The 16,948-nt window shown below is 33.8% G+C and overlaps 2 protein-coding genes across 2 annotated transcripts; one reads left to right on the top strand and one right to left on the bottom strand.

The window, feature by feature from the left end:
* Positions 1 to 1,429: 1,429 nt before the first annotated feature.
* On the bottom strand, positions 1,430 to 1,919 carry LOC149171419 (E3 ubiquitin ligase complex SCF subunit scon-3-like). Its single transcript, XM_089425964.1, has 2 exons — positions 1,632 to 1,919; positions 1,430 to 1,549 (listed from the first exon to the last, which is right to left on the bottom strand). The coding sequence occupies exons 1-2, from the start codon at positions 1,917 to 1,919 to the stop codon at positions 1,430 to 1,432; spliced, it is 408 nt and encodes a 135-aa protein (XP_089282090.1).
* A 13,558-nt stretch (positions 1,920 to 15,477) lies between these two features.
* Positions 15,478 to 15,974, top strand: LOC149171418 (uncharacterized). Its single transcript, XM_089425963.1, has 2 exons — positions 15,478 to 15,765; positions 15,867 to 15,974. Exons 1-2 carry the CDS (start codon positions 15,478 to 15,480, stop codon positions 15,972 to 15,974), a joined length of 396 nt encoding a protein of 131 aa, XP_089282089.1.
* Positions 15,975 to 16,948: the final 974 nt, after the last annotated feature.

Raw genomic sequence — 16,948 nt, 5'->3', positions numbered from 1 at the left:
TCACACTCGCGCTATCTCTTAAGTCCCTGATTACGATTAGCGATTAGATCCGCATCGTCGATCTGCTTTCTGATCCGACGGTTGTGATTTAATCACATATCGCTATCGCTACATTTCAAAGGCTTGTTCTGACTGGCTCAATGCGCCAACCCGATATGCATTCCAGACCCGATAAGGGTATATGCCATGATTTATAATATTTTAGGTCCGCTTTACAGATTTGCTAAGGGGTTTTCGCTATTTCTCTATGTAAATGGAGTTCATTTCCTTTGATGGATTCTGGGCTAAAACACAATTACTCTGCCACTCTCTGTTAACACACGTAACCTTCATATAAACACGAGATATTTGGATCTCCATTGATCCTTCCATGATCAATGGTCGATTAGCATGAATTTAGAATTGGGATTTCAATCCTCCCACACACATATATAATAGAAGTGAAAGACTTAATACACAGACATATAGAAACCCGAAAAACACATATTTATATATACAGTATAGCTGAAGCATTTCAGCCTTAACACGGGTTCTTCCCCGACTACATCAGTCTAAGCACTGATTACACAATCTATTCATGTCACTCTGTGTTTCCCTCTATATATATAAGGAAGCATTGTTGGATCGGATCACGGAAGGATCCAATCAACCCTCTAACAAAAAACCCTTAAAACTCTCATTACATGCATGCATACACTTCGCAGATTACATCTAGATTAAGTCTTTGAGATTTATCACTTCCATCTTTAAATTTGTTTTAAAATAGACTTTCCCCTATTTTGCTCCATGGTCCATGTTGTCCTCTCTTTACTCTGCTTCAGATTCCTCTTTGATTAAGGGGGGTTAGATGCTCCTGCATCATTGTTCATCACATAGAAGACACGTGTGTTCTATTTTTTCCATTTGTTCCCACCTTCTTGTTCCAATTTCTAGGTTTTGCAAACTCATATTTATCCTACATGCCAATTGTCTTGCAAAGACTGATATGGAAATAGGTCAACGTTTGGATTCCTCATATATAACCATAGGATTTATTTCCATACTATAGTAGTTCATACGTTCCTTTGTCTTTTGCCAAATTTTCTAACTTACACTATGTTGAACTATATCTCTAATAGCAACTCACAAATGATACAATGATTAAAGTTATAGATAATTCAAGACCAACTACCTGTGGATATGGGTATGTGCAAGCATGTAATATATGGACCCAAACGTTAGAGACGAGAGTCAATGAAACTTGGATACAAAGGTTATGCTTCCTTACATTGACAATCTCCATCATCAGCATTACAACGTTGTAAACATCGACCTACTTCGTAGCAATATATCCATTAAAATATTCTATAGGCATGTACCCCAATATCCGAGCTACCTGGATAGATATTTGATGCTTTTGACAATTGTTCTCTGCTATCGAATTCTAGTCCTATTCTTGAATTGATTGTAAATTCTTAAGAGCCACGGTGCAATATTGTGTTGAAGTGGATAAGGGACCTTCTGCAAAAACTCTTGCACGACTGCTTCCATAGGCCAGAACCACCATTGTCTAGAGTATGGTGGGATTCAATTACATTACTTATTGACTTTTAAAAAGATAATACTCCACATTTTTTTTATGATAACATTACCTTTATTATATCCCGCAGTGTTGATATGTCCACGCTGATAAAATTCTCATCCCACTCTTTAATTTCACGTGAGGTTTGAGTTGAGTTGCGTAAATGATAGTCATAGTATTGGATCACCTTTTCCAATATTGGAGTGGATACATAAACAGGCACAGTTGCATGAGATATATCGATGAATTCTGCCATATTCTTTATCACCTTCGACTCCATTGCAATTTCTCTGCCCACCCGAAAAATTTCTCCGTCAGACGTTTCCAGTGCCACTGTGTTGACCATATCGTTTTCCATTGATCGTTCGACTCAGATCCTGTGTCCGAAGTCAAAGGGTAGAAATACAAATTAACGTCCCAAGTAAAAGGGTAGAAATACAAATTAACGCGAGCTGAACTTAGATATTAATGTGCAGTTGAGAGAGAAATATAAAACATTTAGAAATGGATTATATATATATATATATATATATATATCAGAGCTTTTTCATTGACCTTTTTCCACCACCGACATATGTTATGATCATTCTTAGTATTTATTTTATGTCAAATTAAGTTTTATTTTTGTAAGTTTGATCGGACTACATTTTTATTATTATGGTTATGATAATCTTCTTAAAGATGGACATACATGATATCATCGAATTATTATTATAATAATGTGAAATTATGATCATTCTTACTATTTATTCTATGTCAAATTATGTTTTTTTATTTTTGTAACCTTGGTGGCACTACATTTTTATTATTATCATTACGATAATCTTATTTAAGGAACATGGTACATGATGATCATCGTATTATTATTATTATAATAATAATGTGAAATTATGATCATTCTTACTATTTATTCTATGTCAAATTAAGTTTCTATTTTTGTAAGCTTGGTGGGACTACATTTTTATTATCATCATTATGATAATCTTCTCTAAGGACCGACATACACGATGATCATCGTATTATTATTATTATTATTATTATTATTATTATTATTATTATTATTATTATGTGAAATTATGATCATTCTTACTATTTAGTATTATTATTATTATTATTATAATGTGAGATTATGATCATTCTTACTATTGGTGGTCATAGCTGCCACAATATTTTATAGAGTTCAAATAACAATTGATAGATAACTGTAACTCGAAATAGAAAACATATAAAATATATACATTCCATAAAGCAAGGTTTGCAAAAAGAGGTCATTCTATGTGTTGTGTAGGATCAAGTTGCCGCTGCCCCCTGTGGCTGAAGATCAATGAATGGCCTGTGAAAACACTGGTAGAACTCGTGTCCTATATGTTCCTGTGTCGTCCAAGTACCAAAATGTTGCTGCGCTACTTCTTTAGATAGACTGTCAAAAATCTGGTTGCTTTCCCTGTAGATATGACGACGAATTACATAGTCAAAATGTGATTTTATTGTAATAGTTTCTTCTAACACATTTCTGAGTGTGTGCATTGAACCAATTTATGACTAGTTTAGAGTCACCAAATATCTGCAGTTGCTGACATCCTTTCTCAAGGGAAAAAATAAGAAGTCTAAGGCTATTAAGTTATGCATAGATATTTGTGCCTCTCCCTAAACCCAACTTCATCTTGTAATAATGATCTTCATTTAAAAACAAAACTGCTCCTCTACCACAACCATCTTGTTGAGCAAATCCATCAAAATACACCAAAAGGAAAGCCTTGTCGATGATTTCCGCATTAATGTTCCAGTGATTCTGTTTCAATTCATCCTCAGGGATCAAGTTATAAAGTGCCACTATGCGGGAACATGTAAGATTCTAGTTTGATACCTTATCTTGAAAAATATTTTGGTTCCTTCCAAACGAAATACCCCAACAAACCAGAAGGGGCAGGTTTCATAGCTTTAAATAGAAGCATTCCACGAACTAGGGGCATTACTATAATATACTAATGTTATTATGAATAACAATGATATTAATAACATTAACGTTAATATTAAGAACCCCCACACTGGGTGTTGGCTCCAGACAATTGTCCTTGTCATGCTGACCACAGGTGGATCAGGTGGCCACTTGGCCCATAGATTCAACCCTCATATAGGCCGGCAGGCTCATATTTATACTCGTGAGATGGAATCATTTACTTGCTCCTATTATCGTACATCGTCCCTCATTGGTTCATCATGTCGCCTTATTATTGCACGAAGAGGCTTACTTTGATGGAGATGGCTGAAGCTGGCGTCATGGCTTGTATGCGTCCTTATTTAAGCCTACCTTCGGACCCGATGACCACTTCTGAAGATTTATTATTGATGTTAGGTATGCTTAGTGTTTCTCTCTCACTTGTTTATGGTCGCCATGCCTACACTCCGGATTGCATCCACACACTCTTTAGTTGCCCTATATCTCAGTATGCATTGGACTTCTTGAAATTGGAGGGTCAACGTAGCCATCCTCCTTTGGTCTAGAAATTTCCATCCTCACACGCTCACATAGTGGTTCTCGGGTCCCCCCTGGACTCTAAGGATTTCAGTAATGGTCCCACTCTCATGAACAATGCAAATTATATTATTATATAATTATGATTGTTTTATCTTATAAAACTATTTATGTTTACTAGTTTCATTTCATCTATAAATTAAATTTAGATAAATATCAAAATTTTCAATAATGTTGTTATTTATAATAACTTGAGACAATAAATATCAAAATGTTAATTTAAGTTGTTATTCACAGATTTTAGGAAATGATTTATTTTATTTGATTAATTTACTATTTCTTACTTGTTTTGAAAATTACTTATAAATCATTCAATTTTTTGGAACTGTTTTCTTTTCTTTCTTTTTTTCTCTGACACGTAACTCATTTAACAAGAAATTAATTTAAATTTTCTAATTTTATTCACTTAAATTATTATTATTATGTATTATTAATTTGAGTACTAATTTGAATATTATTATAATATAATATTAATATTAATAATAACATTTATGTATACCTATATTTACGGAACATTTAATTTATATGATCGTCTGATGTAAACTTAAGGTTGTAATAAAATTCAAAACTTTTTTTTTTTAATTTGCATTAAGTCAATTTGTTTTCTTCTTCATTGACTCTAGCATGAGCATAATGGTTCTTTGCCTGAAGTTTTGATTGCCTCTCCCTCCATAAATAATCAATGAGATTTTCGAATTTCCAACGATGTAGCTACTTTTGTTTTGCATGTCCTAGATTATCCTAATGTGTAGATTGTTCTAGGTGATATGGGTAACATCACTCATGTTTGGGATTGCAAATTTCCATACTTCAGTGGAGAATGAACACAGTCTAAAAACATGATAGGTATTTTCTTTGGATTTTTCACATAATATGCATTGGGAAGGCCCATGAATAGTTCTTTTTTTATAGATTTTCTACAGGTGAAATTTTTCCATGCACTAGTTCCCAGCAGAAAAGGTTAACTTTGGGAAAACCATCTTTATTCTAGATTTTACCCCACATGTTATCCAAATTAAGGGGTTTTGGGAGATTGCCAATTAGCCTTTCTTAACCTTCTTTAACGGTATGCCTATTTTCTTAAATCTTGTCTAGATTATGTGATCTAACTTGATGCTTGCAATTGGAGCATATCCCTTTAATATTTCCTTTTCTTTATATTCTTCATTTCCTTACTCCCCATTTTGGGTTAGGCTTTAGATCCTCTTGACCAGCTTCTTCATGATTTTGAATAACCTCAAGGTGGTTTATGGATGTGGAGGCCCCGTTTTTGTTTTCGGTGTTTGCATCTGGTGCCAATGTCAATTTATTTCATTCTTTTCATTGCATCTGCCATTGTTACCCTTAATCTATTGTAGTTTTTGGCCCTTTTCTTGGAACATTATCTAGCAAAGTGGTCGTATTCGTGACATAAACAACATTTAGCAAAGTGATGGTATTCATGACATAAACAACATTTGAATGATATTTGCTCATAATCTAGGGTTTGGCGATGTATCCACTCCCCTGTTGTCAGATTAATCACAGAAGGAAGCCCCTTTTCTAGATCTTTCCTAAATTGATGTCCACGAATATTTTGGTGCATGTAAACTGTGAGTCAACGACCAGCTCCACTTTCGATTGCCCCTTTTCTAGATCTTTTCTAGATCAACATCCATGCATATTTTGGTGCATGTAAACTGGGAGCCATCTACCAACTTTACTTTTGATTTCCCTTAGCGATCATCGCTCCAGTAAGATAGTAACAGTCTGGTGAGTTTAACACAAATTAGGATCGTAATCAGCACCAGCTTTTTCATCATAGAAATCACTAGCAGTGGAGCACGTTCCAATGTAAATGTAAAAAATTCAAAACTTATTCCCTAATAAAGTATTAATAGATATTTTGTTTTTATTAGAAGTTAAGGTATTTTATTTTTATAACAACTCCCCCAATTTCCACTCTGCACTCGTCTACAATGTTGGATTGAATGTTAGAATATTAAAATGTCTTCGGTAGTTGGATCCCACAACATAATTGTCAACCAACTCCATTTCCATTACCCTGCTGCCACTCGTCATGCAAACGTTCAGGAATGGTTGGATTTTGGTTTGAGTCTCTCAAATGTGGTTGTTCCTTCTCTCTACAATTGTATTCAAAGTCTAAGCAGAGATGTTTTCGAAAACTAAGATGGGTGATTATAAGCTGTGTGTGTTTAGTGAATCTGACTTCTTCAACGATTTTGCCTAATGTTGAATTTATAAGAGTAGTATTATTGGCATTTAAACAGGGATATGGGAAGACTGTAGTTAATGAAGCAATTAGACGTTTTATCAGAAAGTAAAGAGTACAACGAATAGTCCTTTTCTTTATAGATTTTCTGGCAGTGAAATTTTTCCATGCACTAGTTCCTAGGTTAAATTTGGGAAAACCATCTTTATTCCAAATTTTTCCCCACATGTTATCCAAATTAAGGGGTTGTGGGAGACTTCCAATTAGCCTTTCTTAACCTTCTTTAACTATATACCTATTTTCTTAAATCCTATTCAGATTATGTTATCTAACTTGAAGCTTGCAATTGGAGCATATCCCTTTAATATTTCCTTTTCTTTATATTCTTCATTTCTTTACTCCCCATTTCGTGTTAGGATTTGGATCCTCTTGACCAACTTATTCATGATTTTGAATAACCTCAAAGTGGTTTATAGATGTGGAGGCTTTGTTTTTGTTTTTGGTGTTTGCATATGGTGCCAATGTCAATTTATTTCCTTCTTTTCTTTGTATCTGCCATTGTTATCCTTGATCTGTTGTAGTTTTTGGCCCTTTTCTTCTAGGAGTCTTGGAACATTCTCTAGCAAAGTGGTCGTATTCGTGACATAAACAACATTTAGCAAAGTGATGGTATTTATGACATAAAAAAAAATTGAATTATATTTTCTCGTAATCTAGGGTTTGGCGATGTATCCACTCCCCTGTTATGATATTAATCATAGAAGGAAGCCACTTTTCTAGATCTTTTCTAAATCGACATCCACGCATATTTTGGTGCATGTAAACTGCGAGTCAGCTACCAACTCCACTTTTGATTGCCCCTTTTCTAGATCAACATCCACGCATATTTTGGTGCATGTAAACTGGGAGCCAACTACCAACTCTACTTTTGATTCCCTTAGCAAGCAGCGCTCCAGTAAGATAGTAACAGTCTGGTGAGTTTAACCCAAATTAGGATCCGAGAAATTTAACCCAAATTAGGATCATAATCAGCACCAGTTTTTTTCAGCAAAGAAATCGCTAGCAGTGGAGCGCGTTCCAATGTAAATGTATAAAATTCAAATCTTATTCACCATAAAGTATTAATAAATTTTATTTTTTTATTAGATGTTAAGGTGTTTTCTTTTTATAAAAACTCCCCCAATTTCCACTCTGCACTGGTCTACAACGTTAGATTGAAAGTTAGAAGAATGTCTTAGGTAGTTGGATCCCACAACATAATTGTCAACCAACTTCGTTGCCATTACCCTGCTGCCACTAGTTATGCAACCCTTCACGAACGATTGGATTTTGGTTTGAGTCTCTCAAATGTGGTTGTTGCTGCTCTCTGCAACTGTATTCAAAGTCCAAGCAGAGCTATTTTCGAAAACTGCAATGGGTGATTATAAGCTGTGTGTTTAGTGAATCTGACTTATTCAACTGTTTTGTCTAAATGTTGAATTTATAAGAGTAGTCTTATCGGCATTTAAACAGGGCTATGGGAAGGCTATAGTTAATGAAGCAATTAGACGTTTTATCATAAAGTAAAGAGTACAAGGAGGCATATAAAGCCTTTCATAATGATTTTGAGCATCGTTCATTCGATATTTTTGTGGAAATGCAGAAGATACATTTTTAAGCTATGAAAGAGCTTTTAACACGGAAGCCGGAGACGCTGATTCTGAAGGATATTCTTGCAAAATTAAAGGCTGCATTTAGTTTTGTAGAATCGGGTGAAAGGGGTAAGAAGGGAATCATATGTATTTATGACCCTATTTCCATGTTACTAATTTGAATCTTCTTGTGTTGGTATGAAAATTGAAATCTTTCACGTAGCTTACAACTTGGTTACATTGCTAGGGGAAAATGTCAATGAAATTGACAGTGGTTGTCAGACTGAAAGTCTCGACAACATCAGCGAAGCAGCCAGTGGGCATTTTCATCATTGAGTGAGCATCAACAAATTTGTCAGTGGGCGATCAATAACAAAGTCAGTAGTGAGTTGTTTTCAAACATAGCAAAAGTAACAATGAGTTGTTTTTCAACAAATTCAGCTAGTGGGCATCAACAACAAAAGCTGCAGTGTGCAGTTTTCGACATCAACAAATTCGCGAGTGGGCTGTCAACATCAACGTAGCTAGTGGGCGTTCTCAATGTTTTGTCAATGGACAAAGGATGTTGATTTCAAGCAGTTTCTTTAGCATCCAGCTTTGGCGGTTTTTCAGGCAGTGTTTTTTGAGAATCAACTTGAGAACTTGGAAGAGGGCTTCTTGTTCTTATTTTGGACTTATCATTGGGGGGGGAATGTTAGCCTGACTCTCACATTAAAAAAAATTATAAGTCCAAATTATTAAATTAATTAAAATCACGAAAGTTATGATTTAATCCTACCTTTCTAGATTGAGTTTGTTCCTCATGATTAGGAGTCAGTTTAGGCTTAGTTGGTTGATATATTCTCTCCAACTAGTTAAGGTCCTAGATTAGTGTGTTGTTGAGATATTTTCTCAACCAGAGTGTCCAAGATAGACGTACTGTCTTGAGATCAACTTCCTCATGTATTTATTTGTACTATCATCATTCTTTGTACATTGGATTGATTAATAAAGAGAATGTGAGGAACATTGTAAGGTTGAGGCTTTTTCTACCATGTCTGGTTTGGATATATTTCTACTATTTATTTTTATGAGTGGTTTATTATTAGTTGATTGAATTTTCTTCATTCCACTACACAAAAGGGTTGCTTATTATGGAGGAGTGAGGGTGCACTAAGAAGAACTGATAATTTTCTTAAGGTTGGAGATTGCAACCATATTCTTGAGGTTGTGGCCAATAGTAAGCTACATGTTCACCTCATTTCCTCATTGTTGAGTGAAAAAATTTGTTAAATATTCCTTGTATAGCTTACTTACAATTGTATAGAGGCTGGAAAATACTCCTGAATGTCAAACTAAGATTTATTCCAAGTTTTGGGTGTATTCACACTCTAAATCTACATCTACAACAAGCTTGTGAAGAATAAACAAAGATCAGATCATTATAATTGTGTTTGATAAAATGTTCTCCCTTACTTCCCCTTAAATTGCTTGGATTTGGGGTTATTGTTGCATTTAGTGTATTAGGCAATCATTTTCCACTAAGTTTAAAATAAAGAGATTATGTCTCAGAAAACCATTGAATCAAGCATAAACTAGCAAACCCAAAAAAAGTTTGACAAAATGCCAAACTCAAAATTTCAAACAAAATCTGTTAATTAACATGCAATTTGGAGGGATAAGTAGAATAATTATTTATGTCATTTAAGATCACTTGTACAATAGGCTGCGAGCATGTTCTAAGAAAAAACACTTCTTCATAGGATTCACAAAAGGTTTTTGATCAAAGTTGTCAACACCAATAAACCATTGAAATCGGCAGTAGAGAAAATATAGTTGAGACAAAACATTGATTCTTTTTTTAGATGGAGGGGAGAGGGCTCTTTAAGAGTGATAAGTAGCCAAAGTTGTTGTCCTCTCTAAAGAACACAAGGTCCCTTTGTTGACTTGTGCACTTCCATCCCACCATACTCTAGATAATGGTGGTTCCAGCGTATGGAAGTAGTCGTGCAAGAGTTTTTGCAAAAGGCCCCTTATCCACTTCAACACAATATTGCACCGTGGCTCTTAAGAATTTACAATCAATTAAAGAATAGGACTAGAAGTCCATAGCAGAGAAAAATTGTCAAACGAGTCAAATATCTATCTAGGTAGCTGGGACATTGGGGTACATGACTCCAAAATATTTTAATGGATAGATTGCTACGAAGCAGGTCGATGTTTACAACGTTGTAATGTTGATGATCGAGATTGTCAATGGAAGGAAGCCTAACCATTGTATCCAGGTTTCGTTGAATCTTGCTTCTGACGTTTGGGTCCATATATTACCTTCTTGCACATAACCATATCCATAGGTAGTTGGTATTTAATTATCTATAACTTTAATCATTGTATCATTTGCGAGTTGCTATTAGAGATATAGTTCAATGGAAAGTAAGTGAAAAATTTGGCAAAAGACAAACGAACATATGAACTACTACAGTATGAAAATGAATCCTATGGTTATATATGAGGAATACAAACATTGACATAAGTCCATATCAATCTCCAAAAGACAATTGACATGTAGGATAAATATGAGTTTGCAAAACCTAGAAATTGGAACAAGAAGGTGGGAACAAATGGAAAAAATAGAACACACGTGTCTCTTGCGTGACGAACAACCCTTTGAAGACGAAACTTATTTTTTTCTAAATTGTTCCAAATATGACAAACTTTCAGTCCAAAGGGCTGAATGCTTTGTTGAATTTTCTAGCAAACATATAGGAAGCTTTCCAAATGAACTGTAGTTTCTTTTAGATATGAAAATCTTTCAATACAAAGGGTTGAATGCTTTGTTGAATGGAATTTCTAGAAAATATATAGGAATAATTTTCAAGTTGTTGTTAGAATATAGAAAAAAATCATTTTTCTAGCACAAGAAGAGATGAAAATTTTATAAATGTATTGATATACAAGGAAATTTGAGCGATATGTATTTGTAATTACATCACATATCTTATACAACTAAATATAAAAAGATAAATTTCATGGACTCTATTTTTATGATGTCTCATAAATTTGTTTGAGTTCTTCCAGGATGGTAATAAAAGTTATGTTATATTTAATTTCAGATTCTTTTTCTCAACTAGATTCTTTGGTCATTTCTCCTTCTGCAACGTCTCCTCTCTGTACATACTACTTCCAAAATATAATCTATAACCCATTTAAATATTTCCTCTAGCAGAGAGAATTCGGCGAGTAATTTAAATGCATATTCCTCAAAAGCCATGTCAAAGTCACGGCAAAGTCCTGCTTCCTCTTCAAAACAATGTGTACACTAATTTCTTCAAATTACATTTTGATTTATTTGTTACTTATATTTTGATAGAATTAATTAATTTGATGAAATGTTTGTGATTTTTGTTTATAGAATCCAAATGTAGACTTAATTGACATAGCCTTCACTATTGGACAAAGAAAAACTTGCAACTTGTTTTTAAAGGATCCTTCTATTAGTACATTTTTGTGCAAGTTGAAGTATACACTCGTAATCTTTATTGTATCTTTAGTAATTTTGGTTTGTCTGCGTTGAGACAAAATGATATTATGCAATCATAAAAGGAGTAAATCTGTTGATCCTTGATGTAGCAAATTTTTTGGTGTTGCGTTTGTTTTCCTCCACACTTTAAATTAATATGGTTTGTTTTAATGAAAGGAAACCAAACGACATGGAGGTCCTATGACAATTGTCCTTGAAAGTACATGCAATAGTGGCTTTGTTCAAGTAAGCGGAAATCATTTTAGAGTTTCAATTACTATGAAGGAAGGGAGGTTATCTAATTGAGTTAAATGGCTCAGTATGCTCCTACTTTCATATTCTCAATCAAAATCAAGCACCTGCATATTTTCCAAGAGAAAGTGGGAGAGTAATGAGGATGGAATCAGCCCCTACAAGATGATGAAGGCAATAATCTGGTGATTGATTCAATTTCTAGACACTCCTTATTACCCTACAAGGACTACAAGGATAGCTACTACGAGAAAAAAGCAATCAGCTTCTAATCATGTGAATAGGCCCACTCCCTATGAATACCATGGTAAAAATGTTTCATTTGGCTATTAGAAATATCATGGAATGGTTTGAAGTTCCACGCACTCCTCTCTACCTGGAAGTTCTTTTCAGGCATGGTTTTGATTGATGTTACAACTTGTATGATGTTGTACTGACACAATAGTAATGCATTCTAAGAATATCTTTTCCAAGCTAGGATAAGACATGTTGTTTTATACATATTAACTCACTCTAGAATGAGATCTTGTTAGAAGAGTAATATGGATACTAAGTCCAAAATCGATGAGTAAAGCTACCTTTGTAACAAGATGAACCAATATAATCAGGCATAATTCAAAACTATTATAAGGAGATATAGATATGCATATGTAACATTTTCTATATGGATACTGAGTTCAAAATCGATCAGTAAAGATACCTTTTGTTTATTGCCTTTTGTGAAAAAAAAAACCAATATAATCACTCAGAATTCAAAATTATTTCAAGGAGATCCAACTATGCATTTGTAACATTTTCTCAATTCATTCGATCAAGTGAAATATTTAACTTTACAGTCTTGATTTGAATAAAAAGGACTTGGCATGGGTCTTTGAGAAGGGAAAAACATAAATTTTGTCAATATTTACCAAAGTTCACATACAAACAACATTTTTCTGAATAAAAACCCTAATAAGCTACTAGATTCGTGGAAGGAAAACATAAATTATTCCACATATTCTAAAACCTAAATTCTTCCTCATATTGTATGTTAGGATATGCATGTAAGTAATTTGTGTTGAAATAACTTATAGTATTCTATGTTAGGATATGTATGCAAGTAATTTGTGTTGAAATAATAGATTGAATTTGGATAAAGGATTATTCACAAATAAATGTCTCTACACTAGAAAAGGGTATGATTTGAGTTCAAAAGAAATTTTATCTGAAACATGTCTATTCCAAGTATTCAAGATAGTCCAAAAATGTTGAACTTCTAGTCACTTGAAAGCCTTTACCCACCTTTAACAAGATTACCTAAAAATTGTAGATTCAAAAAGACAAATCATTATTAGGCGGCTGATGCAAACATAATAGGAATTGTACAAGTCGCTAATAAGAAGAAATACAATTAACAATTGCACTGAGCATTTTTTAGTGTTATGCAACCATGCAACATATATCTAAAATATATCATTACACTAACTCATATGTTCTTCATAAAATTGAAAAGTCTAGTAGTTGTTAATAATACCTCAAAAAACTACAAAATTAAGGGAATTAATTAATACTCAAAATTTTGAATAACCATACCCATGGGGCATACAACAAACAATGACAAGGTGTTATGTTAAGGCACTTTGTGTTGTAAAGGTCACTGGTTCTCAACTAGAAGGGAAGGACATCCAGAGATATGATTATGATGATGATGTTAAGCATATTTTTGGGTTGTTGAATATTTTTGTATATTGCAAAAGCCTCAAAGATATAGTATAACCTTTCTTCCTTCTTGTTTGACAAGAAAGTACAGCCCACGACTTGTTTGGTCTCATTCTTGCATCATCATATCATTTAATATACTTTACATCTTTCGGTTTCATCAATGAATGTGTAAATTTTTGGATTTTGAAACTACTTGTTGAAGGTTACTAATATTTTGTTCAATATCCATAATTTTCTCGTCTTTTGTTTCTTTTTTGGGTCAAAATTAAAGAGCTCCAATTTAGTGAGTTAAAGTGGAATGGACTCTTGTAAACTCCTATTGACTGAACAAGATAGGTTTTGGGTTTTGATGTAGGTCGAACCATAACAAAATTATTTCACCCATTTACCATTAAAACTTGAAATAAGATAGCCAAGGACATGAAATGGCGAGCAGCAGTGGCCCATAGGCTTTGAATAGAAGCATTCCCCAAACTCGGGCCCTTAGCGTCCAATGCGATGGAGCTTCCCTAGCAAACCACGAGCAACGGGAATAATACATCTCCAAACGTGAACCACAAACACTAGCCACGAACATCCACGAACCGTGAGCTATCAAGAACCAAAAGAGAAACCACGAACCTCAAACTGCTACAAACCAATTGAGTGTCCACAAACCATGAACTATTGAAACCTGCAAACTGGGAAGGACACGAGACTCCATTGACAGGCCTTAGAGTCTTATAATGCACAGGTTGACAATGCAAAGCAAAGTCCCACATTCCAAATAAGGATCCACTAACTGAGTCGATAAATTAAAACCTCTTATTGACTGAGAGGAAGTAGAGCATTGTTCATGAGAGTGGGACCATTACTGAAATCATGAGAGTCCAGGGGAGACCCGAGAGCCACTATGTGAGCATGAGAGGATGGAAATTGCTAGACCAAAGGAGGATGGCTACGTTGACCCTCCAATTTCGAGAAGTCCAATGCATACTTAGATACAGGCCAACTGAAGAGTGTGTGGATGCAATCTGGAGTGCACGCATGGCGACCATAAATAGGAGAGAGAGAAACACTAAGCATACCTAACATCAATAATAAATCTTCAGAACTGGTCATCAGGTCCGGAGATAGGCTTAAAGAAGGACGCATATGAGCCATGACGCCAACTTCGGCCATCTCCATCAAAGTAAGCCTCTTTGTGCAATAATAAGGCGACATGATGAACCAATGAGGGATGACGTATGATAACAGGAGCAAGTAAATGATTCCATCTCGTGAGTATAAATATGAGCATGCCAGCCTGTACGAGGGTTGAAGCTATTGGCCAAGTGGCCACCTAATCCACCTGTGTTCAACATGACAAGGACAATTGTCTGGAGCCAACACCCATTGTAGGGGTTCTTAATATTAATGTTAATGTTATTAATATCGTTGATATTCATAATAACATTAGTATATTATAATAATGCCCCTAGCTCATGGAATGCTTCTATTCAAAGCTATGAAACCCGCCCCTTCTGGTTTGTTGGGGTATTTGGTTAGGAAGGAACCAAAATATTTTTCAAGATAAGGTATCAAACTGGAATCTTACATGTTCCCACATAGTGGCACTTTGTAACTTGATCCCTGAGGATGAACTGAAACAGAATCACTGGAACAATAACGTAGAAATCATCGACAAGGCTTACCCTTTGGTGTATTTTGATAGATTTGCTCAACAAGATGGTTGTGGTAGAGGATCAGTTTTGTATTTAAATGAAGATCATCATTACAAGATGAAGTTGGGTTTAAGGAGAGGCACAAATAAATATGCACAACTTAATAGCCTTAGACTTCTTATTTTTTCCCTTGCGAAAAGATGTCAGCAAGTGCAGATATTTGGTAACTCTAAACTAGTCATAAATTGGTTCAATGCACACACTCAGAAAACGGTAAGTGAAAAAACTTTGATATATATATATATATATATATATATATATATTACCCATTTCTAAATGTTTTATATTTCTCGTCAACTGCACATTAATAGGTGGCATTAATTTGTATTTCTACCCTTTGACTTCGGACACAGGACCTGAGTTGGTTTAAGTGGAACGATCAATGGAAAACGATATGGTCAACACAATGGCACTGGAAACGTCTGACGAAGAAATTTTTCGGGTGGGTAGAGAAATTGCAATGGAGTCGAAGGTGATAAAAAATATGGCAGAATTCATCGATATATCTCATGCAACTGTGCCTGTTTACGTATCCACTCCAATATTGGAAAAGGTGATCCAATACTATGACTATCATTTACGCAACTCAACTCAAACCTCACGTGAAATTAAAGAGTGGGATGAGAATTTTATCAGCGTGGACATATCAACACTGCGGGATATGATAAAGGTAATGTTATCATAAAAATAATGTGAATTATTATCTTTTTAAAAGTCAATAAGTAATGTAATTGAATGCTGGTTGATATGCTTTATATTATGTTACTGCAGGCAGCAGATTTTCTTGCTATGCAGAGTCTTTTGGAGTTGTCAAGTGAGAAATTGGAAAGAGAAATCCTTGCAAGGCCAGAGATCGAGAGCGATGAATTTTTTATATAAAAATAATTAAATCAAAGAAAATTTGTATTTAGTTAGATTGATATTTTTTAGGAGTAGTTTTTAAGTTTGATATTTTGGAGATTTTGGTGGATTTCTGGTGAGAATCTGGCCAAAATTTTGATGGCCAAATCTTGATTTGTGTTGTTTTTTTTTACTACATATATGGATTCAACACCTTCAAAAATCTTTAAGGCACTTCTATTCCGAAGAGCCCAGTTGTCAAACTTGTGATATTAATGAAGCCTAAAACTTTCCAAAGAGTCTCATTTAAAACTATTTGTTATCTTTTTATATTATATTCCATCATATTGTTTTTAGTGAATTTAAAACATGATTTATATTATTTTATAAAATAACAAATTATATTATTATATAATTCTAACTGTTTTATCTTATAAAATTATTTATATTTATTAGTTTCTTTTCATCTATAAATTAAATTTAGATAAATATTTTCAGTAATGTTGTTATTTATAATAACTTCAAACAATAAATATCAAAATGTTAATTTAAGTTGTTATTCACAAATTTTAGGAAATGATTTATTTTATTTGATTAATTTACTATTTCTTACTTGTTTTGAAATAAATCATTCAATTTTTTGGAACTGTTTTTTTTTCTTTCTCTAACACGTAACTCATTTAACAAGAAATCAATTTATATTTTCTAATTTTATTCAATTAAATTATTATTATTATGTATTATTAATTTGAATACTAATTTAAATATTTTTATATAATATTATTAATATCAATAATAACATCTATTTATATCTATATTTACGGGACATTTAATGTATATCACTTGTACAACAGGCTATGAGCACGTTCTAAGAAAAAATACTTCCAAGTAGGATTCAAAAAAAGTGTTTGACGAAAATTGTCAACAGCAATAAACCATTGAAATTGGCAGTAGAGAAAATATAGTTGAGAGAAAACATTGATTCTTTTTTTAAATGAAGGGGAGAGGGCCCT

Source organism: Pinus tabuliformis, chromosome 4_2 (assembly GCF_031772625.1).
Source record: "Pinus tabuliformis cultivar Carrire ecotype Pingquan chromosome 4_2, CPIR1, whole genome shotgun sequence".
NCBI lineage: Eukaryota > Viridiplantae > Streptophyta > Pinopsida > Pinales > Pinaceae > Pinus > Pinus tabuliformis.
The sequence above is the reverse complement of the archived record's forward strand: the minus strand, read 5'-3'. Positions and strand labels throughout refer to the sequence as shown.